A 27,146-nucleotide genomic window follows, 5' to 3' on the forward strand; every position below is an offset into this window, starting at 1 on the left:
CTGTCCTGGATTGAATTGTGAATGTTGTAAGATGTTGGTATCACAGATATTTGCCTTGTTGTTTGTGATTTTTTTCGTTGTTTTCATTTATGTAGCTACACAATACAGGTTGCTGGTCTTGGCTGCAATTTGTCCACTGTTTTTAGGAGTTATATTAAAGTGAAGGTGGGGAAATGCAATGACGTTTTCATTATAACTTTTGCAGAGATCCAACCCAAGTCAGCCTTCTCCAACAAGGAGTCAGTCCAGAAGGAGGTGAAAGCCACTCTCTCCCAGAAAGCCTCTCTGAGCTGTGAAGTAGCCGATTCCAAGACAGAGGTGAAATGGTACAAAGATGGCAAGCTGCTGACTTCCAGCAAGACAGTCCACACCGAGTCGAAAGGCAAGACTCGCCAGCTGGTGATAGACAGTGTGGAGAAGAAAGATGCTGGAGAGTACATCTGTGAGGCTGGGGCTGACAAACTGGCTTTTAAGATACAGGTGGCAGGTAGGAGGAATAAGATGGCACTAGTATTTCTGAGCATGATAATTTGGATTTGTCTAATTGGTTTTGTAGCACTGCGAGTTGTGTGACCTCAGTCGTGTTCCCCTGTCAGTCATTAAGTCTCTTCATTGCTGTTGAAAGGTTTTAGCTATCTCCATACAGTCTAGGTTGACTAATATGTCATTAGCTGACATCAGCTGTTTCATTTGCTCTGCAGAAGCCCCAGCTGGCTTCTCTAACAAGGAGTCGGTCCAGAAGGAGGTGAAAGCCACTCTCTCCCAGAAAGCCACTCTGAGCTGTGAGGTTTCTGATTCCAAGACAGAGGTGAAATGGTACAAAGATGGCAAGCTGCTGACTTCTAGCAAAACAGTCCACACCGAGTTGAAGGGAAGTGTTCGTCAACTGGTGATAGAAAAAATGGAGAAGAAAGATGCTGGCGAATACACATGTGTGGCTGGAACAGAGAAGCTGGTATTTAAGCTGCAGGTGACAGGTAAAATATAATACAAATTAGATCAATTTCACCACAAGATTGATAATTCCCTCAATAAAGCACTAAAAAGATGCCCATACTTCTCTTTAGATGCAGCTGTCAAGTTCCAGAAGAAATCTGTCAAGGATACCTGTATTGTTCAAGCAAGTGAGAACATTGTTTTGACCACTGAGCTGACGACAGAGAGCGGCAGTGTGAAGTGGTTTAGAGATGGCGTGGAGCTGAAGGAGAGCAGCAAGTATGAAATGAAAAAAGATGGCCTTTCTCGTACCTTGATAGTAAAATCCACTGAATCCAAAGACAGTGGCTTGTACTCCTGTGAAACCGCTGGTGACAAACTGGAGTTCAAAGTTCAAGTCAAAGGCAAGTGACGGAATAGTTTAAAGGTGATAATTGCAATGAAGACCTCTTAAGAATCAAGATTTTGTTTTGATGTCTAACTCCAGTGTTTTCATTTCAGATTCCGCTTTGAAGTTTGTTGTTCCTTTGAAACCTGCTGCAGTGGAGTTGGGAGGTACACTTAGCCTGGTGTGTGAATTAAATCAAGACTCAGGGGATGTTGTCTGGCAACGTGATCGTCGGGAAATTAAACCCGGTGGCAGGTACTGTGTCAGAACAGATGGTGCCAAGCGGGTTCTCACAGTGACTGGCATGACTAAAGAAGATGAGGGAGAATACAGCTGTGAATGTAGAAATGACAAAACCTCTGCTAAAGTCTCCGCAAAAGGTAATGAATCATTTAGATAAACTGGAAAAATACAGTTTGAGGGGAGACAATTTTTTTTCCATACTGTTTGGTTTCATTTGAGTGATTCATTCGTTCCAGAACCCAGGGCCGTGAGGCTGACCACTAAACTTAACAATGTGGCCGCAATGGAGGGAAAAGACGCCATTTTTAAGTGCACTGTCACTCCAGCGGACGCCACCGTGAGATGGTTCCACAACAGTATACCCGTTACTGCTGGGCCCAAGTATAGAATTGAGCATGGTGGCAACAGTCACTCACTCACCATCACCTCTGTTACCCAAAAAGATGCTGGTGAGATTAGTGTTGACGCAGAAGGCAAAAACTGCAAAGCTGCTCTACAAGTACAACGTAAGAACATGCATTTCTCCTTATAATATTTATTTTAAGTATGTTAAGTAATGTAATTGGTTAATTAACTCTGATATTTCTTTGCACCCCAATTAGATGAGCCAGTGACATTTAAGAAAAAGCTAGAAAACCTGACAGTGGAAGAGCAGAGTGAAGTAAAACTGGAGGTGGAGCTCAGTAAGCCATCAGATGAAGTGAGGTGGATGAAGAACAGTGTAGTGCTGCAGCCTGCAGGAAACATGGAGATCCGTGTTGACAAAGCTAAGCAGGCTCTGGTCTTCAAGAGTGTGACTTATGCTGACCGGGGCATCTACTCCTGTGAAACTCTGGATGACAAAACCCAGGCCAAACTCACCGTGGAGAGTAAGACTGATCCACAAGCTCACATTTAAAATTACAATGTATATTATTTAAGAACATCAATCTTAACTCTAGAAAAAGAATGCGATTCTCCAGTATTGTATGCTTGAATATACATTTTGAGTTACAAGCGAGGAAACCTTGCATGATAACACTCAAACATTTCCTCCTCCCTCCTTCAGTGAAGAAGATCCATGTAACAAAGGGCCTTACAGAAACCAAGGCACATGAGACAGAGACTGTAACTCTGGAGGTAGAACTCAGCCAAGATGATGTTGAGGGCTCCTGGACCAGGGACGGAGCTAAGTTGAAGTCTGGGGCGAACTGCCGAATCACGTCTTTGGGAAAGAAGCACGCCTTAACGTTGTCCAATCTCAAGAAGGAGGATGCAGGAACTATTGCCTTCCAAGCAGAAGGAGTCCATACTTCTGGTAAACTGATTGTCACAGGTAAGGGCTGCTTCCTGTTAGTCAATCGGTCACAAGCGTTTCGCCCTATTAAAAATGTAATGGGTGCAGTCACATTTTTACCAACACATGTTGATCCTACAGAACCTCCTGCTATGATCTCCAAACCCATTATGGATGTCAGTGTCCCTGACAAGGACAAGGTTACTTTTGAGTGTGAAGTATCCAGAACAAATGCAGATGTTAAATGGTTCAAGGTGAGAAATAATGTTGATTTTATTATTGTGTTCAGAGTAGAATAGTAGGAAGTGTGCAGTACATGTAACATATGGTCAACCTGCAGGATGACGTTGAACTGAAACCAGGAAAGAACTTTGGCATCCATTGCTTGGGCCGAAAGCGCACTTTGGTCATCAACAAATGCACCCCTGAAGATGCAGGCTCTTACATCTGTCGCACTACTGATGATAACACTTCCGCCAAGCTCACAGTTCATGGTAATTATTAGTCATCTCATGATGCACACGGATCAGTCGGGTACCATTATTTAGGATGCAATATATAATAATTATATATAAGAATTCCTGGCATATAGAAACATCTGACAAATATTTTCCCTGCAGCCAGAGAAATTAAGATTATTAAGAAGTTGGAGGATGTGGAGGTGATGGAGAAGGAGAGCGCTGCATTTGTCTGTGAAATCTCCCACGATGAAGTGGACTGCCAGTGGTACAGAGGCAGCATCAAAGTCAAAGCTGGTGACAACATCAAGTTGAGACAAGAGGGTGAGGTGTCTAAGAAATTAGTCAACCAATGTGATTCAACTGCCTGTATGTTCACGCAATGTTACATACAGGGTTTACCAGAATAATGATTATCACTAAAAATGAGATTTTATTACTACAAGCTATCTATGTCTTATTCCAGGCAGAACCTATGTACTGCTGTTTAAGTCTGTCACCCCAGAAGATGTGGGTGAGATTAAATTCACAGCTGAGAAGGCCTCTTCAACTGCAAAACTTAAAGTGAAAGGTAAAGACGTCTGTGTTATGTGCTGAAATCACGTAACATTATACACTGTATATTGTCGCATGGGTTAGCTAACCATTCTGTTACAATGCTCAGATGTGGTTGCAGATGGATCGTTTCTTTTTATTACGACAAAAGCTGTCACACACTTGCTGATAATCTGGATCGTTTTATAAACTGACCCCAACATTTCTACTGGTTTGATGAACCAAATTTCATGGGTCACTCTAAAGTAAGGTTTTAAGCACAGTTTCATCATTCTGACAATATTGTCAAGACAGAATAATCCACTTGCAACTTACATTGACATTGTTATGCCTCATTGAGGCCTGATGGCAAAGGAAACACAACTAGCTGAGGTTGAGGATTATTTTTAAGGGGTTTTGTCATAGCTTTCTCTCTTGATTGAATGTAGGCCTATGCAATGATCTACAGTGAATGCATCAATGGTCCAGTGTTTTTAAAAAAAATTTTTTTTTACATTTTGGGGTCATTTGAAGATTGGAACAGTACGAGAAAAAAACTGTCAAATTGTGTTAGAGCCACAAATTCTGTGACAGATTCGATAGCATACTTTGCTTTCAGTTGACCATAAATTGCTCCAAGCTGCATCAACATGCCCATTTTTTCTTGTTTCTATGTCAGTGTCCTGCTGTTGGCAATCAAACGGGGACTGACATATAAACAATGTAGTGTCATTAAAAGATACTTGATATCTGCTTTAGCTTTTGCAAAAATGTTGGAACTGACATCAAAAGCATTAATGTTCCATTATATATCATCCCTATTTGCTTTGGCTATACCATAATTCAGTTACGAACATTGCCTGTCCTATAGTGCGCTTAGGCAAAGGCTACGGCAAGGCCTTGGCATTGATAGCCGTTAATCTTCCTTTGTGGCACACATGGTAGTTTTCATTGATCCAGTGTTATTGTTACTGTAGAGCTGCCTGTCAAGTTTGTGAAGAAACTCAGGGATAAAATAGCGATGTATAAGCATCGTGGTCATCTCGAATGCCAAGTGTCACGTGCCAGCGCAAAGGTGAAGTGGTACAAGAACAAGGTGGAGATCAAACCCAGCAAGAAGTACGAGATCAAAAGTGAAGACGTGTACCGAAAACTCACCATCAACGATGTGGACGAGGGTGACGAAGACACGTATACCTGTGACGCCACTGATGACAAGACATCCTGTAAACTGCTTGTGGAAGGTAACACGATGAAGGATGACAGGTCGATTGTAAGTTTAGTGACAGGTTTTTCTGTAGGGCATTTGAGAACTACTCAAAAAACAAGCCATCAGACTCGTAGTCAATGAGGTATCTGTCTATATGTCTGTCTGTCTGTCTATCTAGTTATCTATCTGAAATGATCAACTTTACATACTTTAGGAAATCTGGGAACATTATGTTGATTCATTTCTTGGTCAAACTTGACCTACTGTATGAATTAACATACTAATTAGTATTTAGAATTATTTGTGCAAAAGAAATTTGCAAAAGTTCACTGCAGGTGAAGCAGCCCACGCTTAGGATATGCGCTTGCTTCACCAGGAGCCCAGAAACATTTGCCATTGCCCACAGAGGCTAAATCATGATCACCAATGGTTTCCCAAATTGGGTGCATATTAAAGTTAATAGATGAATAATAGGCGTTTCTCACAGAGGACATTTGGACATGTCACAGTAGTGTGTAAATAGTACATTTCATAATGACTTAATTCCATAATTTTGCATGCTGGCTCATTGTCACATTGCCGTGGCTTACACAGACATTTCAAAAGAATTGAGCTATCAATAATTTATGAATAACACTAGTGCTTTTCTACTGTGATAAATCTAACTGTATGCTACATTTCTACCTTAAAAAGTGCAACAAAACGCTCAGGCAGGGAAATGGGATGTCCAATCAGCATGTACATTCATTGTGTTGTTACGTAATGATGTATTTATACTAATTCATTAGTAATGAATGTAATACATGTTTTTGCTTATTTATTGTATCATTTCAAACACATTACTATAAGTAGATTACCATGTTAGGGTTAGGGTTAGTGTGGGTAATATCCTTATTGCTTCCTTACTTGCTGTTGCTTCTAAAAGAATCCACAAGACCCTAAACACAGTTCATATTTGAGTTTTAACACTGGCAGCGACAACCGTACAGGTGGTAGTGTAGATTTTAGCCCATTAACCACACAGTCTGTAAACTAGAGCTTGACTCATAAAGTCAATGGTTCAGAAATCTAAACTGGATATGAAGTAATTTTAAAAACAATGTCTCCCATACATAGTTTGTCCACCAGAGAGTGCTAACAAGTCTATTTTTCAACTGTAAAATGTAAAGGTGTGTATCTGGGTCTTTTATTGAAAAAAGAAAAGAAAGGGGATCTGTGTTAAGATAATTTGTTTATATTATATGTTTATGTAAAGAATGAAAGTGTTAACGGATCTGACCCGTAGTGCAGCATATGGCAGTAATGTAAAGAAAATTGAGTCTTTTAAAAAAGGCTTAACCATTGGTCCTTCACAATAAATCAAGATAGAGTTTATTTTATGGAATCATCATCACTGATGTCTAATCAGGACAATTCTGTTTTCATGACCCCTCCAGAGCAGTCCATCAGCATTGTGCGGGAGCTTAGTTCAGTAGAAGTCACAGAACCTTTTGCAGCTGTTTTTGAAGTTGAAGTCAGTATGGAACTGGTGAAACCTCCCATATGGACTCTGAATGGAGTTGCTGTGCAAGAGAGTGCCGATGTTGAAATGGAGAAAGAGGGCACTATGCACCGTCTCACCTTCAAAAAGACCAAAGCATCGATGACCGGACCTGTGCAGTTTACAGCTGGGAAGAGCAAGTCTTTAGCCCAGCTCACAGTCAAAGGTAAATGTGTTGAGTCACGGTTGTACAGACGTTGGCCTCAGTACTTTGTGTATTGTGATACCATTGTAGCTAAATGTATTCAAGTACTTTCAATTGAGTCTAATCACATACTCTTCCTCACATTTAGAGCGCCCGCTTGAGATTGCAGAACCCATCAAAGATGTGAAGGCGAAAGAGAAAAGCTCAGCCATACTCTCCTGCAAATTCTCAGCCTCCCCCAAAGACGTCAAGTGGTTCAAAGGTCAGGTGTCTTTGGCAGCGTCAGATAAGTGTAACATGAAACAAGATGCTACAAGGGCTCAGCTTACCATTCAAAGGTTGACTGAGGAAGACAGTGGAGAGTACCGCTGTTTGTCGGGACCTGCTGAGACCAAAGGCACACTTACTGTTGAAGGTACTGTATGGATCACACAAAATACAGAAATAGTGCATTATCCTCCACATAAAACAACTCTTTTAGGATGGTTCTGGACTGAAGTGGTCTCGAATTATAACTGCCTTGTTTCTTCTGTGCAGTGCGTGAAATTAACATCACCAAGCATTTGGCAGACACAGAGGTTGATGAAGACAACGATGCAGTGTTCACATGTGAGATTAACTATGCTGATGAAGAGACACAGTGGTTCTTGAATGATAAGGTGCTCTTCACTAATGAAGTAAACACCATCAGTCATCAAGGCAAGGTTCACATGCTCACGCTGAAGAACTTGGCACCCCAGGATGGGGGGACTATCACCTTTCAAGTCCGCAAGGTGAAAGAGTCAGTAACACTTAAGGTCAAAGGTAAGAACTGTCACACAATATGTCAACGAGCAAACAAAACTAAATCACTTTATGAATTCGTGATCATACTCTAATGGAGGCATTTGATCATGAGTCACAGCCACCCCTACCCCCTACCATACTTTGAAACTATGGTGGCATTTGGTCTGCTGCTGTCAATGTGGCTTACTCCACCCAAAACATGAGAACATAACCATAAGTCATTCTGTACTTTCTCCATTCGCCATTCAGAGAAGCGTGCTGTGTTCCTCAAGTCTCTAGATGATGTCATTGGAGAGGAGAAAGGCATGATAACTCTGACTTGTGAGGCATCTAAACCCAGAGTTTCTCCCACATGGAAAAAAGAAGGTAAAGTCTTGAGGGCTGGACCAAAGTATGAGCTCCTTCACACAGGCAAGTCTTTGGGACTGATCATCAAGGATGCGACCAAAGAAGATGCTGGGGAGTATAGCTGTGACCTCGGAACTGAGGTTTCTAAAGCAAAGGTCACTGTAAGAGGTTGGTGCTGCTGTTTGAGATGTACCGTTTTACGGTGTTAGGCTTCATACATATGGTCTTGTTTGATGTCGTCATCATCAACTTGTGCTCTCTGTCCTAAATTTAGAGATTGGCATTGGAATTACCAAATGGCTGAAGTCAGCTGAAGTAAATGAGGGAGAGGCATGTAGCTTTGAGTGCATCTTATCTCGTGAGAGCACAGAAGAGTGTTCCTGGACTCTTAATGGCCAGACTGTAACAAATGGAGGCCGCTTCAACATCACCAGTAAAGGACGCAAGTACATGCTGACCATTAAGGATGTCACTCCTGCTGATGCTGGAGAGGTGGTCTTCAACATCAAAGACCTGAGCTCTAAAACAACATTAACAGTTGAAGGTAAACTATATATCTATTATGAGAGGCCTGGACAAAAAAATAGTATGTTATGAAAATGAACATGTTGTCGTCCCTTGTTGCAGGAAAAGCTTCATCTGTGTCGAGAGGACTACAGAATGTTAGTGCTGTTCAAGGGGAAGATGCTGTGTTTACCTGTGAGGTGACGCATCAAAGTTCCACCGTTAAGTGGGCCAAGGAAGGCAAAGCCATCAAAAAGAGCCAGAAGTACGACATCAGCCAAGTGGATAAGGTCATGACGCTGACCATCCACAGTGTCTCTGCTCAAGACTCTGGAGAGTACAGTTGTGAAGTTGTTGGAGGTGCCACCACCAGAGCGAAGCTGGAAATTAAGGGTATGACTGAAACATTCTATGTATAATATGTAATATGATATGTATTTTCTGTACCCACATCCACATGATATCTTTGGCAGCATAAGAGCACTTAAGAGATGTATCTACTGCAGCAGTTATTTAGAAATTGTCGTAAAAAGCTAATCTTTACTAAATATAGAACCAGTTATTGGATAATCTTGTTTTCTCAAACTGTAGATTAATCCTACATGCATTTCACACTGTGCCTAAAACTGTAAAAAGGTTGTTTTCTTTTCACAGAGCCCATCCATAAATTCACTAAAGCGCTGAAGGACAGCCAAGCAGAGGAGAAGAGCTCTGTGACCTTACAGTGTGAGACTGCACAAACCCCATCCACTGTGATATGGCTTAAAGGTCACACGGAGCTCAAGCCCGGAGGCAGATATGAGATGTCCCACAAGGAGGGGGTCTTAACTCTCACCATCAAACTCCTGGAGGAGAAAGACACCGATATCTACACTTGTGACGTGGGCACTGCCAAGAGCATGGCCAAGGTGACAGTCAACGGTAAGAACTTCTGTATGTATATAAGTTCGGGGTAAGTGTTTGTCTTGCTGAGCTGATTATCCTTCTGAACTCTGTCTGAAGAGGAGATATTTGAATATCAAGTGTCTTATCCTTGGAAGACACAAGTAACGGTGTAGTGTGAACAATGATAGTTACTGGTAAGTAATTATTACTTAGCATTGCTAGCTATTTTTATTTTGTTTTATCAAGAAAATGTGTTAACATTCACGTTCTATTAGTATGGACCCTCGATATCTGACATCTGAAACTGATTATTTTGAAGGATTAACCCAATTCCACTGTTAGTGTATGAGTTTCATGTTGGCTTTGCTCATAATTTGGTTTGGTTTTGCATTCAAGGCCAGTCGGTGGTTATGGTGGAAAAACCACAGGATGTTACCTGTTTCGAAGGGGAATCTGCTACTTTTGTTTGCCGTGTCAGTCCTGCTGCTCTGCCTCATGTACAGTGGTGCTTAGATCATACCCCCCTGCAGCCAAGCCCCTTTAATGATATTCGCGTTTTAGAGGAGGGTCTCTACTTGCTCACTGTAAGAGAGCTAACTCCCAGAGACTCTGGCACCATCTCTGTGGTTGCAGGGGATCAAAAAGTGTACGCATCCTTGGTTGTCAAAGGTAACCGAGACTGCCCACAGAGTCGCGTTCAAATCTGCCTGCTGTGTAGATTTGTCATAAATACCATAGATTAGACTGAATTGTTAGTGAATGCTGAATGCTGTGTTTCCCTGATGGATAGTTTTCATTTGTTTTCAGTGTTTTGCATTGTGAGTGTATTACTGGAGGATGTGCTTTGCTCTTGTGTTGAGCACTGTTATATCTTTGCTGTCTTGCAGTTTGTATGATTGCACACCCACAAGTTGTGAACGACACCCATCAGCATGTGCAAATTTTCCAAAGTGACCTGTTCCTAAATGCATTGTCTTGTTATGCAAGGACTGCACACTATATAAACAATTGTTTACTTTGTTGGTTATTCTTTGTGCATTTCAAAAAGGATTTGATTCTGTAGTAATTTATTGAGAGAGTTTGCTTTTGCTTTTAGATAAAGTGCACTGTTGTATGTAAAGTTTCATCCAAAGGAACATCAGCACATCTGTCGGCTAATGTTGGAAGACTGGAGCACGACAACTCACATCATCTTCGCCTTAATCATTTCCCATTTTCCATCCCTCACTTTCCAACAAAATTCAGCACCCTCTTTTATATAATCAAGCCACTGTTCGTTTTATTTTAGCCCTGCCTGCCACTTTTAAAGAGAAGCTGAAGAACCAGGAGAAAAACAAAGGGGAGGCTGTGACACTTTGCTGCAAGCTATCAAAACCGGCAGCCGAAGTTCAGTGGAAGAAAGGCTCAGAAATTCTCAAAGCTGGAGAGAAGTATGAGATGAAGCAGAAGGAGACCTCTTGTGAGCTTCAGATTAAGAATTTGAAGGTTGAAGATAGTGGAGAGTATTCATGTGTATGTGGGGATCAGAAGACATCTGCAGCTGTTAAAGTCAATGGTATGGATTCATGAAGTCACAAAGTTTTGTTTATGTTGTATTTCCCAAAGAAGTTCCACATCTGGTGTGTTTTGTTTAAAGCTATTTCATCTGAATTTGACAAGTAATAAAAACTTGGTTGTACAGCATTGCCGCCGACTTTCATACAGAAGTTGGAAAGCCAGGAGGCCGAGGAGGGAGCCAGTGTTACTTTGCTCTGTGAGCTCTCTGAAACTGGAGCCCCGGTGGAGTGGAAGAAAGGAGCACAGGTCCTGAAGTCTGGAGAAAAGTACCAGATGAAGCAGAAGGCCTCTGTGAATGAACTCCTGATCAGCAAAGTGATGCCAGAAGACAGTGGAGACTACAGCTGTGTGTGTGGAGACCAGAAGACCACAGCCAGCCTCAATATTAAGGGTAGGAAGGGGATTTTCAAAGAGCCAGTCCGAGTAACGTGTTAAAAAACAATTATAGAACAACTTTTTATATGTACTTTTTTATACACGCTTGTTTTGGAGTCTGAATGTAATCATGTATTGTAAATTGTCAGCATTTGTTTTGGTTTGTCTTTTGGTTGCTTTATATATATTTTTGTATTTTTTATGTAACGGCATGCAACTGACCGATAACCACCTAATAAATGCTCAGCCCAACCAGTGACCTTCAAACAGAAGCTTCAGAGCCAGGAGGCCGAGGAGGGAGCCAGTGTTACTTTGCATTGTGAGATCTCTAAAGCCGGAGCCCCGGTGGAGTGGAAGAAGGGAGCACAGGTCCTGAAGTCTGGAGAAAAGTACCAGATGAAGCAGAAGGCCTCTGTGAATGAACTCCTGATCAGCAAAGTGGTGCCAGAAGACAGTGGAGACTACAGCTGTATGTGTGGAGACCAGAAGACCACAGCCAGCCTCAATATTAAGGGTAGGAAGAGGATTTTCAGAGAGCTAGTCTGATTAACTTTTTTTAAAGAAATGTATAACATAACTTTTTGTATGTAGATGGTTAGACATTTTTTGGTTTTGGAGTCGGTGTGTCACTGTTTGTTTTGTGTATTTTGTTTGTTTTATATTTCATGCCATGGCATGCAACTGGTTACTAACCAACTAATAAATGCTCAGCCCAACCAGTGACCTTCAAACAGAAGCTTCAGAGCCAGGAGGCCGAGGAGGGAGCAGACATTATTCTCCAATGTGAGATCTCTAAAGCTGGAGTCCCGGTGGAGTGGAAGAAGGGAGCACAGGTCCTGAAGTCTGGAGAAAAGTACCAGATGAAGCAGAAGGCCTCTGTGAATGAACTCCTGATCAGCAAAGTGATGCCAGAAGACAGTGGAGACTACAGCTGTGTGTGTGGAGACCAGAAGACCACAGCTAGCCTCAATATTAAGGGTAGGAAGGGGATTTATAAGGAGTCAGTCTTTGTAGCGTTTCTGAAAAAATGTATGGAGCAACTTTTTGTGTGTACATATTTAGACACATTTGTTTTATAATCAGTGTGTCACTGTTTGTTTTGTGTGTTTTATATTTCATGCCATGGCATGCAACTGGTTACTAACCACCTAATAAATGCTCAGCCCAACCAGTGACCTTCAAACAGAAGCTTCAGAGCCAGGAGGCCGAGGAGGGAGCCAGTGTTACTCTGCATTGTGAGATCTCTAAAGCTGGAGTCCCAGTGGAGTGGAAGAAGGGAGCACAGGTCCTGAAGTCTGGAGAAAAGTACCAGATGAAGCAGAAGGCCTCTGTGAATGAACTCCTGATCAGCAAAGTGGTGCCAGAAGACAGTGGAGACTACAGTTGTGTGTGTGGAGACCAGAAGACCACAGCTAGCCTCAATATTAAGGGTAGGAAGGGGATTTTCAAAGAGCCAGTCTGAGTAACGTGTTAAAAAATAATTATAGAACAACTTTTTATATGTACTTATTTATACACGCTTGTTTAGGAATCTGAATGTAATCATGTATTGTAAATTGTCAGCATTTGTTTTGGTTTGTCTTTTGGTTGCTTTATATATATTTTTGTATTTTTTATGTAACGGCATGCAACTGACCGATAACCACCTAATAAATGCTCAGCCCAACCAGTGACCTTCAAACAGAAGCTTCAGAGCCAGGAGGCCGAGGAGGGAGCCAGTGTTACTTTGCATTGTGAGATCTCTAAAGCCGGAGCCCCGGTGGAGTGGAAGAAGGGAGCACAGGTCCTGAAGTCTGGAGAAAAGTACCAGATGAAGCAGAAGGCCTCTGTGAATGAACTCCTGATCAGCAAAGTGGTGCCAGAAGACAGTGGAGACTACAGCTGTGTGTGTGGAGACCAGAAGACCACAGCCAGCCTCAATATTAAGGGTAGGAAGGGGATTTTCAAAGAGCCAGTCTGATTAACTTTTTGTATGTACATGTTTTGACATTTTTTTGTTTTGGAGTCGGTGTGTCACTTTTTTTTTTTTTGTGTATTTTGTTTGTTTTATATTTCATGCCATGGCATGCAACTGGTTACTAACCACCTGATAAATGCTCAGCCCAACCAGTGACCTTCAAACAGAAGCTTCAGAGCCAGGAGGCCGAGGAGGGAGCAGACATTATTCTCCAATGTGAGATCTCTAAAGCCGGAGTCCCGGTGGAGTGGAAGAAGGGAGCACAGGTCCTGAAGTCTGGAGAAAAGTACCAGATGAAGCAGAAGGCCTCTGTGAATGAACTCCTGATCAGCAAAGTGATGCCAGAAGACAGTGGAGACTACAGCTGTGTGTGTGGAGACCAGAAGACCACAGCCAGCCTCAATATTAAGGGTAGGAGGATTTGTGATGTAAACCTACAGTGTATTAAGATGTGTCTTTGTAAATTAGAAAAATATGTTATGTGGTCTTACATATTGTCTATCTTTGTCCCTACAGAAGATTTCGTGTTCACACTTAATCATAGACTTTATAGATTTATACTGAACTTTGTATCACACTTTGATTTTGTTTGGCTGAAGCACTTGTATAGAAGCACAGTTCTGTTGCTGTCTGTGTGTTTTTTTTGTGTGTTATTTTGTTTGCTTGCACATAAATTGTCAGCATTCTTTGTGGGTGTCCAACATCAGATTCATCAGGTGCTTCTCTCACATTTATGTGGTGGATTAATAGGTTAGATGTCTTTCCCTGGATGGCTTGAAGTTTGACCTTTTCTTCAAGGGACTTTTCATCTCTTTTTCTTTTTTCTTTTTTTTTTTGCACCGTCCTCTTTTTTCACACCACAGTTTGTCATTTTAGCAGACCTTGCTTTTCTATGTCTTTTGTTATGTTTTTGTTTTTTATCAGTAAGAGTGTTCATACATAGTACATTATCATTATTATATATCATTATTTAATCAGACAAGACAAGTGGATTTTACTCATGTTGCATTGTAGTTATCAACTGTATTTAATGGTGCTTGCTGATTTCAGAAATTGTTTACATTTATATGCTGTGAGCCATTTTGTCTGGTGATATTTCAATTTTAGTTATTTTAGTAAAATACTTTAGATGATGAAGTATGTTACAACATTATAAGTCCAAATTGTTTCCTCTTAGCTGTGAAGCTTTCAGCTTCTCCCTCGACTACTAAACTGGAATCTAAGAGGCAGGAGACCAAAGAAACAGTGGAAGGTATGAAAGGAAGATGGTAATGTGCTGGCCTGACTTTCAGCTTTATGTCCTCTGTCTAACTTGATAATGTCCTTTGTGTTGCCGTGTGCATCCTGCCCTTAAATTGGGCCTGTTCCTTTTGGCCTATATAGGTTATGATAAATGTATTCTGTTGGCTTCACTTCTTCCTAGTTTACCAGATATTCTCGGTTCTCGGTTGCATTCTTGATTGTGTTTGGCAATTTTTATGTTGGTCTTTTTCGTCAGTGTTGTATTGCACTATATGTAGCATAAACAGCTTGTTTAAAGAATAGAAAGAAGAAATAAGAATGCTTGTGTTTGTGCCAACTTGTGCTTCCTGTTTTCGGCTGAAATTTACACGTACATAATGTGTGTGGCACGATTCACTGTCAGTTACATTGTATTTGCGTGGTTTGAGATGACTGGAGGTATTTGTGGCTGTTATACAGGCTGTGCTCAGGTGTTTGTATAAACTGTAAGTCTGACAATGTGACTGGTCGCAGCCGTTATACTTTATGCAGCATTTCTATGTCCACATCATATTTGCATTCCAGCCAAGACGCACGAAGCTCCATCCATAGCTGCTAAAGACAAGGACAAGAAGCAAGAGATAAATGAGACAGTAGAAGGTAATTCTCTAAAGATTCTCAGCTGTGCTCGGTTATTTAGCCCATATGCATTTGTAATTAATGACTACGTGCAATGCATCGCTTTGTTAAGACAAAAGTGAGAAACACATTAAGCTATCGAGTACTTAACACTGTCCATCCACGTCTTGGCTGCTGATTGGTGTTATCAGACAGAAAGTTGTGTTGTCATGAACTGGCTTACATTGTGTGCTGTTACTTCAAGGAATTGCATAAAGGCTAAATATGGTTTTACCCTACCTTTATATTTCTGACGTAACCTGCACTTTTTTATCTGGCTGCTGGAAAATGTATATTCACCTCTCAAATGTCATGATACGTGTAATTTTTGGGGCTGATGCCACTATTGTAAAGAAAAAAATCATTGCTTCTATCTCAACATCTTTGGATTTCTGTGGTGTCTGGCTTACTTTGTTGCATGGAGGCTGACTTATTGGTATGGAGACATGTTACATGTAGCAGGTGCTATTTAAATTGTTGGTCCAATGTTGTTTTTTCATAGCTGTGACACTGCCAACTACCGAACACACTCCTAAACAGCAGCTCCTCAAACAGGAGATTCAGAGAGATTTACGAGAAGTGGGAGGTGAAGGTAATGAGACACATTCGCATGGTTTTCATGGGATACTGTGAGCGTGATTGTCATTTGTTGTTTTCCACGTGTTATGTAAAGCTTGTCAAAAAACCCACTTAAAAAGAAGGAAAAAAAGGGAAAATATGGAAGGAGTACACAGTTCAGTTTGGTTTTACTTGTCTGTGTAATAAGTCATGTTGCCTGGTGAATGTAAAAAACCTACAAAGAAGGTGTTTTTTGTCGTCTTGTTAGCCCTCGTGGTTGCTGCTGTTTTGTCAGTTAAAGTTTGTGGCAAATACTGTATTTTGTCCACTTGTATGTTGAATGTCCAACTTTTTGATGCTTTATGTTTATGGCACTGATCTGTGTTGGATTACTGATAATGATTTGCTTGTAGCTTTATTGATTTTGATATTGATTTGACACAGGACCTTTATTAATATGCCCAGTTGTACACTAGTGACAGCAGACTGGGCGTAGTGGGTCATATGTGTGCTTTACTGGCTTTGGTTGTCTTTTGTCATCAGGTAGTAGAACTCATCACTGTAATATTGTGAGGGTAATGTTGTGTTTTGTCCCAGTTGAAAAGACTGCTGCTGGAATAGCAGCAAAACCAGATACACAGAGGACCAACGAACCAGTAGAAGGTATGCAAAGATTTTTGCTCTTTATTGGCCTTGTGCTTCTCCATTGTGTCCTGCCACATCATGTCTTTGTGCTGCCAAAGGGAGGTGCTCTATCTCTACTGATGATGTTTATTTTCTATGGTGTATCAAGCATGTTGTATGTTTGGCTGTTGTGCTGCTGTCAGAGGCGGGCAATGAAAGAAAATAATTTGAAGTTAAATAAATTTTTAAGATTAGGTTAATAGAATGTCACAGTGTGAATAGAGGGAGAGATGGTATAATATTGAGTTATATTGGTTGTTTGTGTATTACTGCCTGGCTCTGGCTGCTAAGGGATGTGTTTTAACTGTCCTGGCACAACACTTCCGTGTGTTTCCTTTTGTAAAATGTTTGTGCTTCTTGTGGTTTTTTAAAGACAAATAGAGGTTTGCTAGGAGCTATCAATTTACAGGTGATAATTGTCAACAGTGGTCATGTTATTCAAACATGTTGGTTTGGGAGATGTACTGTATGTTGTTGTTCATGACTCTGTGCTTAGGCTTCAGTCTGTATGTTGGTGTGACATGTGGTGCATTTCTTTTAAAAGCTCCATTCATAGGTCAAGGTGATCATATTGTGTATAGTGAATCGTATAATTGTGTAAGATGTTGCTTAAGTATAGTGTGAGCACTCGGCAAACGACTCTAGAAATGAGATTTGTGGCCGCTGGCTCTGTAGGTGCCATGTTTCACGTATAATCAGGCTTAAATGTTGTATCACAGCAGAGAGGCCACCAAACGCTCCAGCAGCTGTGACAGTAGATTCTACAGACTCCAAAAAAGAGGTGGAAGGTATGAACTCATATTTACATTACCTAACTATTCGTGACACTATTTTATATCGGAAATGCACTCATCCATGTTGGTGTTGGATGCCTCTGTGCTACTGTTGTCTTTGCACTTTTCTTGTTGCACATTGCATGAATATATGTATCATCCGGACAATGATGTGAAGAGCCTTTGCCATTGTGAGTTTGAGACAAATGGAAATCAAGTGTTGATGTCTTTGTGTTGTCTTGGACATTGTGGCCCCTAAAACTCATCTGGCGCATTGCTTTTGATTTGCTGTCTTGTTCAGTTTGTTGGTGAAGATTTCTAGTTCATATAAGTTGAATTAAAACCCACATTATATGTCTACATATAGCTTCACTTGCAGCAAAGAACTCACCAGCATTGGTAGTGACCTCCACAGTTGAACCTGAGAAGCAGGGATCCAAAAAAGTTGAAGGTATGTGGCGAGTGTGAATGGGATTCTGATATATTCAGTTGGTTTCTCGTACTTTGGGGTTTTGGCAAAGCACATGCTATGATAGCGTATGCTCCACATCCTGTTATGTTGTTATGTTGTGACAGAACATCTTTGTGTCAGTTTGGCCCTCTTGTTGGCTGGTAAGATGGAAATTGCGCATTCGCAGTTGCATTTAGCTGGAATCGGTCACTCCGGTGTCGGTGTTTTTTGTGCAGTTTGCGAGTTCTGCTTGTTGCTGAATTCATCTTAAATTCCACTGTTATTCTTGCATTTGTGTTTATCACAGTTGTCATTTATCACACCTGTAGAGGTTGAAAAGCCTGCTGTTTCTGAAGTCATCCTAAAGTCAGAGCCTACAAAACTGAATATCAAAGTGAAAAAAACGTGGTAGAAGTTTCGCAGCACCCGCATATTATTTATTCCCCTCAATTTTGTCATGTTTTCTACGTGGAGTATTGTATGCCATGTTTGGCTTCTTGTTGCTCACTTTGAATTAACTTGTGAATGGCAGATTTCATCTATTCTGGGTTGTTGTTGTCTCCAGATTGGAAAAATAATGAGTCATGTGTGAAAGAATTGATAAATGGCTGGCTGTGTGAGAGGGAGAAGGGATCATTGGCTATGCATCAGTGTTGTTGTGTGTGTATGTGCGTGTGTATGTATTATAGCAGCCATACATTTAGCTTTTTTTTTAAATATTTTTGTGATAAATCATATGGTTAGTGAGGTATGGTAAAGACATGTTTTTTACACCACTTTTTACTACAGTCCTCATGTGGCGTCTAATTTGAAAACCTGCAAGTTACGATACACATCAACACCACTATGCATCTAATTGATTCAATCCCCAGTTCTTCCAGTCGTAGTCATTCGAGAGCTGCAGAGCCAGGAGGCTGAGGAGGGAGGTAGCGTCACTCTGCACTGTGAGCTTTCTAAACCTGGACTCCCCGTCGAGTGGAAAAAGGAAACTCAAGTCCTGAGTTGTGGAGAAAAGCACCAAATGAAACAAAAAGGATTCAATTACGAGCTGCAGATCTTCGATGTGAGACCTGGAGACACAGGAAGCTACTCATGCTGTTCAGAGGACACAATAAGCTCAGCCTCTCTTGTAGTAAATGGTAGGAGGGAGACCATGTTGTGGCCTCATTCTGTCCTCTGCCATCAAGTCTTTCATTTCATTTTCTAATCCACTTCTCCTTCATCTGACTATACTTCTTTCACCTTTCTTGAACTTGTACTATAGATGAAAATCTGGTGATTTTTTTATTTTTTTTTCCCCATTCATCAGCTGCACCAGTTATTTTCACACAAGAGCTGGAAAGCCAAACGGCTGATGAGGGCGACAGTGTAACCCTGCACTGTGAGCTTTCTAAACCTGGTGTTGCTTTGGAGTGGAGGAAAGGAGAACTTGGCCTTTGTCCTTGTGCCAAGTACGAGATTAGACAGACAGGACACCAGGCTACATTAGTAATCCATGATGTAGACCCAGAGGATTGTGGAAGTTACTCGTGCGACACTGGCGACCGTCAAAGCACTGCACAATTAGCTGTGAAGGGTATGCTTGTTAAAACCTGTTGTTGGTAGTGGAGATACTTGACACTTGTGTAAAAGTCTCCTCACTGTAATAATTACATGTCAGTTTATCTTGGTTTTATACATTATTGTGTAATGGAAGCCACAAATTAATTTTAATTAAACTTAAGCTATCATAGACTGTCATCAATAATGGACAGATACATTTCAGATTTGACACTGATGAATAAGACGTCAGAGATTTGAATATGTGTTACTCACTTCCACTTCTGCTACTTTTTTAAATTAACACAGCAGTTTTGTGTGCGCGGCGGGTTCTAAATTGTGCCGGCCTTCTCTCTTTTTTTTATTTTTTATTTTATCTCCTCTTTTCCTCCCCTGCAGCCCAGCCTGTCCTTTTCAAAACTCAGCTGCAGGACCTTGAAAGGCAGGCTGGGGAGAGCGCTAGGCTTCGCTGTGAGATCACAAAGCCGGGAGCCAGCGTGGTCTGGAGGTGCGCTGACGGGGTGTTGGCATCCAGCAGCAAGTATCACCTGAAACAGGAAGGGACTGTAGTGGAGCTTGTTATCTATAAGCTGCAGGGAGCTGACTCAGGAGAATACTCGTGTGATACAGGCAGCCAGAGGACTTCAGCTGTCCTCACTGTGCAGGGTAGGAGCTTTCTGTTTAAGACTGTCCTTTTCATTCACCCCCTGGAGTCTTTCTGCGTGACCTCACTCCCAACACTTGAGCATGACGTGAATCAACTTTTCATCTGGAGATCCTGTCTTCGGTCTCCATGGCTGCATTTTAAGTGTTCAAGTATTGTTTCTCATCCCACGTGTGTTCTTGCTTTGCGATTCACTTTTTTTCAAAGCACTTGTAGTTATTCACAAAAACACTTTTCTCACTGATCTCACCTCATCATCTCTGGTTCTCTTCACAGATATTAACACACCCCATGCTGTTTTTCTTCACTATGTACTCACAATAACAGCTCACCAAAACTCTATATATTAAATCACATTTTGATCACAGTCTGCATAACTTATCTTTTTCAAGCACATGCTCACTTCTGACAACAAATCCTTTTCTGCTGAAATGTATTTGTAAAACAGAGGTCGAGATAAACATACTGAAATTCTTGGAGAGCTGCGTCGTATTCGAGGGGGAAGATGTCCGCTTTGAGTGTCTGGTTTCTTGTGAGGACGCACTTCTGGCCCAGTGGAAACTCCAGGATGTCCCACTACAGAATAATGAAATGAACCTGATCAAGACCGAGGGCCGGTTACACAGCCTCACACTCAGAGGAGTCACCCCTGCTGACTCAGGAACGGTCACTTTCTCAGTGGGTAACCACACTTCCACCGCCTCTCTTACAGTCAGAGGTAAGGGAAATATTATGCATTTCATCTCTTGCAACGAAAATGAATACTTGCCATTTTCCTTCTATAATAACATTTGTACTTCTTCAGTCCACTTGTCTGTATCTTCTTCAGATCTTCTTCTTCTTCCCTCCTCCACCTCAAAATTCTTATAAATAAGCCTCACAAAGTCACAAACATCTCAAACCATGAATGCTTGTGACTTTGTGAGGCTTTTTTATCTTAACTTTCTTTGAACTTTAAACTGGATTGTTATCCAGTAATCTCACTTTAGCTTTTGTATAAAATGTGCACTTCACTGCATATTATGTCATATTTCCACAGTGTATGCATGTTCACTCCTCTTCCCACTGAACTTAAACTAACATTTCCCTTTTTATTTTTCATTTTAATATTTAAACAACACATCATTAGATTTCCTTCTAATTCTTGGTTACGTTACAGCAAGTTTTCTGCACTGTACAATTTCATGGCTGTTGTTTTTTTTTTTACAGTACACTATGCTTTTTTCAGGATTGAGATTCTGTATTTTTATGGCGTTTAAGACATGGACAGATGTAGTCATAACTTTCAGATTCGAGTCCCGCCGGCAAAACCTTCCTCTCATTTCCTGTCACCGTTATACTGTCCTCTCTCTATAAAGGGGTAAAAATCACCCACAAAAAACGAAGAAAAATACTTCTGATTGTCATAAGTGTATTTGAGTGTATTTTGTACCACTCTCAAAGTCCTCTGTTAAATGCAGCTCAAAGACAAACAGTAAACAGAATGGCTGTTTAATGATGCACCATACTCCATTGTATTTTTTAACAGCCAAATCATTTGTCCACAAATATGTGATGTGATTAATATGTTCGCTGTTTTTTCTGATAAAGTTTATCAGTGTTTTTACATCAAATTTTGAAATGGACTGAGTGTATATCATCCAGTCACATTCAGTTCTTTTTCATGCTCTCTTTTAAGCTTCTTGAAAGTAAATAATTGGTAGAATAATGAGTGCAGATTATGGTGTTTTCGAGTACAGTGTGTTTTGTGGTGGCCGCGTTTATTCACGACAATTTTGAGATCAGTCAGCCTAATTAATAATGGTCTTTCTGGCAGCCGCACCTGTAGTGTTCAAGAAGGAGCTGGAAAGTCAAGAGGCCATTGAAGGAGACAAGGCCACCCTGTCCTGTGAGACATCCAGCCCTACTTGCAAGGTGACCTGGTTGAAGGACTCATCAGTGCTCACCCACGGGGAGAAGTACACTATCGAGCAGAGATTAACCACTCAAGTCCTGGTCATACACAAGCTGAATGTGAAGGATAGTGGAGAATACACCTGCAATACAGGGGACAAAAGAAGTACTGCCTCCTTGACTGTGAAAGGTAACAGAGCACAGCTTCATCACATCTGTCTCTTGTCTCCTCTTGTCTTCATCCCTCCTGAAGTTCATTTTACATTCATCCATCCCATTAACAAGTCCCGGATCACATCTTCTACTCACCATCTATTTCTCTTGGATTTCATATTCTCTTGAGTTGAGGAAATGTGTGTGATGTCTTTATTGGCATGTAGTTTGACTTTTACTTAATTATCTGATTATGGCTAAACTGTGTTTTTCCTTTATATGTTATGAGTCATCAAATTACAGATATAGTGAATGGACTGTAATGAAAGTTTGTTCAGTTTGTAGTATTTGATCTAGTTTAGTATGCTCTGAAAGTCTTGTACTATAGAAGATCGCCTGTTAATTGTCATTAGAATGGTCCATGCCAGAGTACGACATCCAATTTCCAACATAATGCATTAAGTTTTAAGTAAGCATTATGAGAGTCTTGGTCATGGATATACCTTCTAACTGATGACCTCTGGAGGCTCTGCTGAGATCTGGTCACTGATCTCCCATCATCCCATTCACCCTCAGAGCATGTGCGCATCCTCCGAGAACTCTGCGACATCACTGTGATCACTGGGCAGGACGCTGTCTTTGAGGTTGAGTTGTCACACTCAGGCGTGTCAAACGGAGAATGGTGGCTTGGAGACAACCTCCTCCAAAACAACGATCTGAATCAAATGAGTGTCCAGGGCAGAGTGCACCGTTTGGTCCTGAAGATGGTAACCACAGATGAATCAGGGGATGTTGCCTTCGTAGTGGGAGAAGAGAAGAGTGTCGCCTGCCTTCTGGTGGAGGAGAAACCCAAAGGTAAAGGAGTTGTGGTCACTAGAGATTTGTTACCACGCACATCCACCCCCATTGACCATCAAACAGCTTTGCTTGGCAAATGGAAATCTGCTGGCACCATCATCATCATCAACATCATAGCTCTTAGTTGTGTATTGCTTTATGTGCATGTAATGCTATAAAAAGATATGCCATCAAGTGCTAACACAAATATTGTAACGGAAGGAGATTAACTACTAATTATAAGTGCCTCTCGAAGATGGCTTGTTTTTAATACTTTGCTTATCAAATGTTATACTTTTATAGAGTAGTTTGTTTGATTGACTTCACTTTAGTTACATTTCTGATGAAACTGTCAGATCTTTATTCACTAGACACTAGAATTTGTGATAGCATACTGTATAATAGTCACTGCATGCATGCATGCATGTGCTCATACTTATAGCTTTAAAATTATTTATGCCAGGGATGTAAAGGAAAGAAAAAGGAAAAGGCTGCATATAAATTCTACTATCGTTGAATCTAGTTTCGCGTTTCCCATATTTACAGTGCTAATACTAGAGAAGCCACACAACACGGTGGCATTAGAGGGTGAAACTGTCACTCTGGCCTGCACCATCTCCGACCCCAGGGCCACTGTCACCTGGATCAGAAACAACGTGGCCATCCGAGCAGGTCTCAAGTATGACCTTAGGAACGACGGAGCATTCCACCAGCTTCGTATCCACAGCCTGGTGCCTGACGACTCAGGAGCGTACACATGTGACACTGGAGATGCACAATGTGACGTCACCTTGACTGTGGAAGGTAAAGAAAGATGCCCCCCTCTAGGAAAAAAAAAAAATATCTCTCTTGTTCATCAGATTCAAGAATGTGGACCAACATTGGATTGAAATAAACAGCTGAAATGTTCTTGAACCTCCCTCAACCACACACTCAGTCATGGCATCACTGTGCATCGGCAAAACATTTTTCTAAACTCCCCCAGAGATGTTTGTCTTGTCATCTCAACTATCTGATGCCAGACTTTCTATCTTACGTCTGATGCCAAACTTTCCTGTTTTAAATTTTCACCAGGAGCCCCAGCGTTCTTCCACAAAGAGCTCAAGAACCAGGACGCCACAGAGGGTGATGATATTACCCTGCACTGTGAGCTGTCCAAGCCAGGTGTTCGTGTTGAGTGGAGGAAAGGAGGCATGGTCCTCCAGCCCAGTAAGAGGTATGAGATGAGGCAGGAAGGGTGCATCCAAGAGCTCTGTATTTTTAACCTGGGGCCTGAAGACAGTGGCTACTACACCTGTGATGCAGGAGACCAGCTCACTACAGCGTCTTTGGCAGTGCAAGGTAGCCTACCTCAATACTGTTTGCGTCTGTCCTCAAGGCTTAAGGCTAGTTAGTTTAATTCTGGCTGTATTCTATAATTTATTCTTACAAATACAATAGTAGGTTTGTTTTCTATCCTACGTCTTTGTAAACTGTGATGTTGCATGGTGTCATTTTTCCATCTGTCTTGTATAATATAATGCTGATCATCAGTAAGTTAGAGGCTCAGTGTATACGTATGTGTATTTTTCAGTGAAAGAAGTCAGCATTGTGTGTGGTCTTAAGACCACCGACGTCTTTGTTGGGGAATGGGCAACCTTCTCCTGCCAGCTGTCTGGTAGGGCACCTGGCAAGGTGCAGTGGTGGCTGGATGGCACCTTGCTGGAGGACAGCCCCTTTAGTGACATAGGGCTGAACCAGGGGCACATCCACACACTCACCTTAAAGAACCTGGCCACAGATGACTCTGGCACTGTCATGTTCAAAGCTGGCAGCTTAACATCGACAGCCAAGCTCTTAGTCAAAGGTATCACGTCATTATCAGTAGAGACTGAGATAAGCAGTATCTTAGTCTTTTTTTAGACCCTGCAGAATGTTTATTCTACACTTGTCTTACAAACACAAGTGTAGAATGTTACAAACACAACATTTGGAGCTTATTTTAAATCCAAAATTGTGTTGTTGGAGGAGGTACGGGACACTGAACTGTACCAAATGTCCTCTGTTTTCTACTTAATTATTTGCAGTGATGTTTTCTGCAGGGTTCCATAGAAAGTTTGAAGTTTGTGAATAGATCAATAGTAGATATTTTTACGATTAAGTGCTTCATCATGCATGAGCAGCATTGTTTCTCATTTCATCAGTCATAATAATGAAAGCAGAGATGGCTGTATGCTTTGATACAACCTAAACATACAACTGGGTGCAGCACCACAGTAAAGTTTTATTAGAGTGGGGCGGAGTAACATCTACACTTAAATATCTAAAACTGTCAGATGTGCCAGTGATAATTTTCAGTGGAAGTGAAACTGAAAAAAATATATATTTAGGCAAATTTTATATCTGCTCTGGTCTTGGATTCTTTTTGAATCCCTCCTGTTCGTTGTATGTTGGGCTGCTGAAATGGAAAATCATTGATAATCACGATTATGTTGATCACTGTGGAGATCATGATTATGTAACTCTTTAACCACCTTTGGGAACAAAGTAGCTTTCAGCTCTTGGACATTTTAAAGGTGCCTCTGTTGCACTGTAAAGTGGTTACTGTTGCCTCATAGCAAGAATTTTCTGGGTCCCAATCTGCTACTGTTACTGTACTGCGGCTTATCAGTGATAGCATTAGCAACCTCACAAGAACAGAAAATGACTATTACATTGCTGGCTACAAAGCTTGAGCTATAAATAGTCACTCGCTCATCAACTGTTGTCTTTTGTCTGTCGGATTTTGTTGCTCTCTATAAAGTATGACAGCTGAGTCTAGCTCTAATGTTGAGGCTAGCGGTCCTTGTGTTGCTGCTTTTTCACTGACGTCTCTGACGTCTCTGTGCTGTTCAGTTTATATGAACCAATGTCCTTTGGTTCATATAAAATGCGTTTTACATTCAGCCCATGTCTCGACCTGTTCAGAATTTCCTTCCTTTTTTTACCCAAAACAAAATCTGCCAGAAATAAATGGGGAGGCACACTGCATCACAACTGACTTGATTCCATTTGACTTTTCTTGAAAGTGTTTCAGAATCGGGGTATAGCATTTACCCCGATTCTGCAGCACTTATTGGAGGTACATTAATGGATTATGGATGACTGTACCAGTGAATGATTGTGCCAGTTGCATCACTGGCAGATCGTCAGCATTTGCACATTGCCGGCTTAATTTCTGATACTGATGAATACTGCAAAGTGTTATTATTGTTATTGGAAACATCTGTTAAAAAGATACAATGACATTTTTTTAGTGAATCCCCTTTTAACTACGCAGTAACCACAGTGTTGGGGAAGAGGAGATTGGTTGATCACAACACACTGGAAACATACATCTGTGATTTGGTATCAAGTTGTTGATTTAGACTATATACTGTCAAGTATCAGGTGTTCAGGAGCCAAAAGCATGATCGTGATTATTATATGGTTAAAAGTGCAGCCCTAAGAGTATGTGGCCCTTGCTAATGTAAATGATGATTATACAAATTTGGTGATTACATGTAGTAGGTTTGGTTTTGATGATATTGAGTTTTGATCCAAGTTTTATTGTAGAGTTTGTGAACCACTGAATACAGAAATGTGGTGTTAGTAAAGTGCTGCTCCACCCATCCATGCAGGCCGGCTGCTGTTTAATACTTATGTTCCATTTACCCCCACTATCCCATCTCACCAAGCCCTACCCCTAACCTTCAAGCATTAAAACCTCTAACCCCCCCTACGCCTGCCTTATGAGTTTGGCATTTCATCCACTTATCACCCCCTCCTCTCTCATCAGCTGCCAGTACTTCTCAGACCTTGATTGCGACCATTACCCTGAGCCTTGACGGTTGGGCTTTTTGACCTCCTCTTCATTTTGACAGCTCATATCGGTCATTACAGTGCTCACAGTGGGCATTAAAGTACCATGGCACATACAATTTGTACTGGAAAAACATTAAAAACACAATAATATTACTCACATACGAACATCACTGTTTTGGGGGGTTATAAAGCCCAGATGTCACTTGGCATGTTCTGCACTTTTCCTTATATTTAATGGCCAAGCCCTGACCATATGACCCTTGACCCCATCATCAGATCCCACAGTTGAAGTGGTGTGCGAGATGGAGGACCTTTGGGTGGGTGAAAACCAGCCGGCTGAGTTCATCTGCCAGTACTCAAGGCCGGTCAAAGCTCAGTGGAAGAAAGACGGGCAGCCATTGCAGCCTGATGGCCGAAGGGTGGTAGTGGAGCAGGACTGGAATGTGGCTCGCTTATACATTAGCTGTGTGTCCTCTGAGGACAAGGGCTCATACTCCTGTGAGGCAGGGGGGACCTGCGTAGTCGCTTCACTTCATGTGGAAGGTGAGCTTCCCTCCACATGGATAGAGCACCAACCTTTAGGTCTCTTTTGCTCTCTCATATATCACAGTTATGTGGCCAAATAAACTGATCAGTTGCTGATCATCACAGAGTTTATGCCCTTTGTTGATAAACCCCAAATTATTTGACTTCCTAAACATTGCAGTCTTTGTAAAATCTTTTTTGATGGT

At 41.3% G+C, this 27,146-nt stretch overlaps 1 protein-coding gene across 1 annotated transcript in view; it reads left to right on the plus strand.

Annotated features, from left to right (window-relative positions):
* Positions 1-27,146, plus strand: part of obscnb (obscurin, cytoskeletal calmodulin and titin-interacting RhoGEF b) — a 52,771-nt gene that overhangs the window by 10,011 nt on the left and 15,614 nt on the right. The window contains exons 14-53 of the mRNA XM_070844534.1: positions 206-487; positions 702-977; positions 1,068-1,340; positions 1,438-1,704; positions 1,804-2,073; positions 2,170-2,436; positions 2,616-2,882; positions 2,985-3,097; positions 3,184-3,337; positions 3,464-3,625; positions 3,768-3,872; positions 4,813-5,079; positions 6,482-6,751; positions 6,879-7,145; positions 7,268-7,534; positions 7,766-8,032; positions 8,139-8,408; positions 8,492-8,761; positions 9,023-9,289; positions 10,935-11,201; positions 11,433-11,699; positions 11,897-12,163; positions 12,349-12,615; positions 12,847-13,113; positions 13,287-13,553; positions 14,320-14,394; positions 14,949-15,023; positions 15,544-15,633; positions 16,197-16,262; positions 17,003-17,071; positions 17,424-17,507; positions 18,817-19,083; positions 19,446-19,712; positions 20,159-20,428; positions 21,527-21,793; positions 22,333-22,611; positions 23,140-23,397; positions 23,668-23,934; positions 24,167-24,439; positions 26,692-26,958. Of these exons, the coding sequence (XP_070700635.1) occupies positions 206-487; positions 702-977; positions 1,068-1,340; positions 1,438-1,704; positions 1,804-2,073; positions 2,170-2,436; positions 2,616-2,882; positions 2,985-3,097; positions 3,184-3,337; positions 3,464-3,625; positions 3,768-3,872; positions 4,813-5,079; positions 6,482-6,751; positions 6,879-7,145; positions 7,268-7,534; positions 7,766-8,032; positions 8,139-8,408; positions 8,492-8,761; positions 9,023-9,289; positions 10,935-11,201; positions 11,433-11,699; positions 11,897-12,163; positions 12,349-12,615; positions 12,847-13,113; positions 13,287-13,553; positions 14,320-14,394; positions 14,949-15,023; positions 15,544-15,633; positions 16,197-16,262; positions 17,003-17,071; positions 17,424-17,507; positions 18,817-19,083; positions 19,446-19,712; positions 20,159-20,428; positions 21,527-21,793; positions 22,333-22,611; positions 23,140-23,397; positions 23,668-23,934; positions 24,167-24,439; positions 26,692-26,958 (9,057 nt within the window). The remainder of the gene's footprint in view (positions 1-205; positions 488-701; positions 978-1,067; positions 1,341-1,437; positions 1,705-1,803; positions 2,074-2,169; positions 2,437-2,615; positions 2,883-2,984; positions 3,098-3,183; positions 3,338-3,463; positions 3,626-3,767; positions 3,873-4,812; positions 5,080-6,481; positions 6,752-6,878; positions 7,146-7,267; positions 7,535-7,765; positions 8,033-8,138; positions 8,409-8,491; positions 8,762-9,022; positions 9,290-10,934; positions 11,202-11,432; positions 11,700-11,896; positions 12,164-12,348; positions 12,616-12,846; positions 13,114-13,286; positions 13,554-14,319; positions 14,395-14,948; positions 15,024-15,543; positions 15,634-16,196; positions 16,263-17,002; positions 17,072-17,423; positions 17,508-18,816; positions 19,084-19,445; positions 19,713-20,158; positions 20,429-21,526; positions 21,794-22,332; positions 22,612-23,139; positions 23,398-23,667; positions 23,935-24,166; positions 24,440-26,691; positions 26,959-27,146) is intronic.

This window comes from Pempheris klunzingeri, chromosome 15, assembly GCF_042242105.1.
Source record: "Pempheris klunzingeri isolate RE-2024b chromosome 15, fPemKlu1.hap1, whole genome shotgun sequence".
NCBI lineage: Eukaryota > Metazoa > Chordata > Actinopteri > Acropomatiformes > Pempheridae > Pempheris > Pempheris klunzingeri.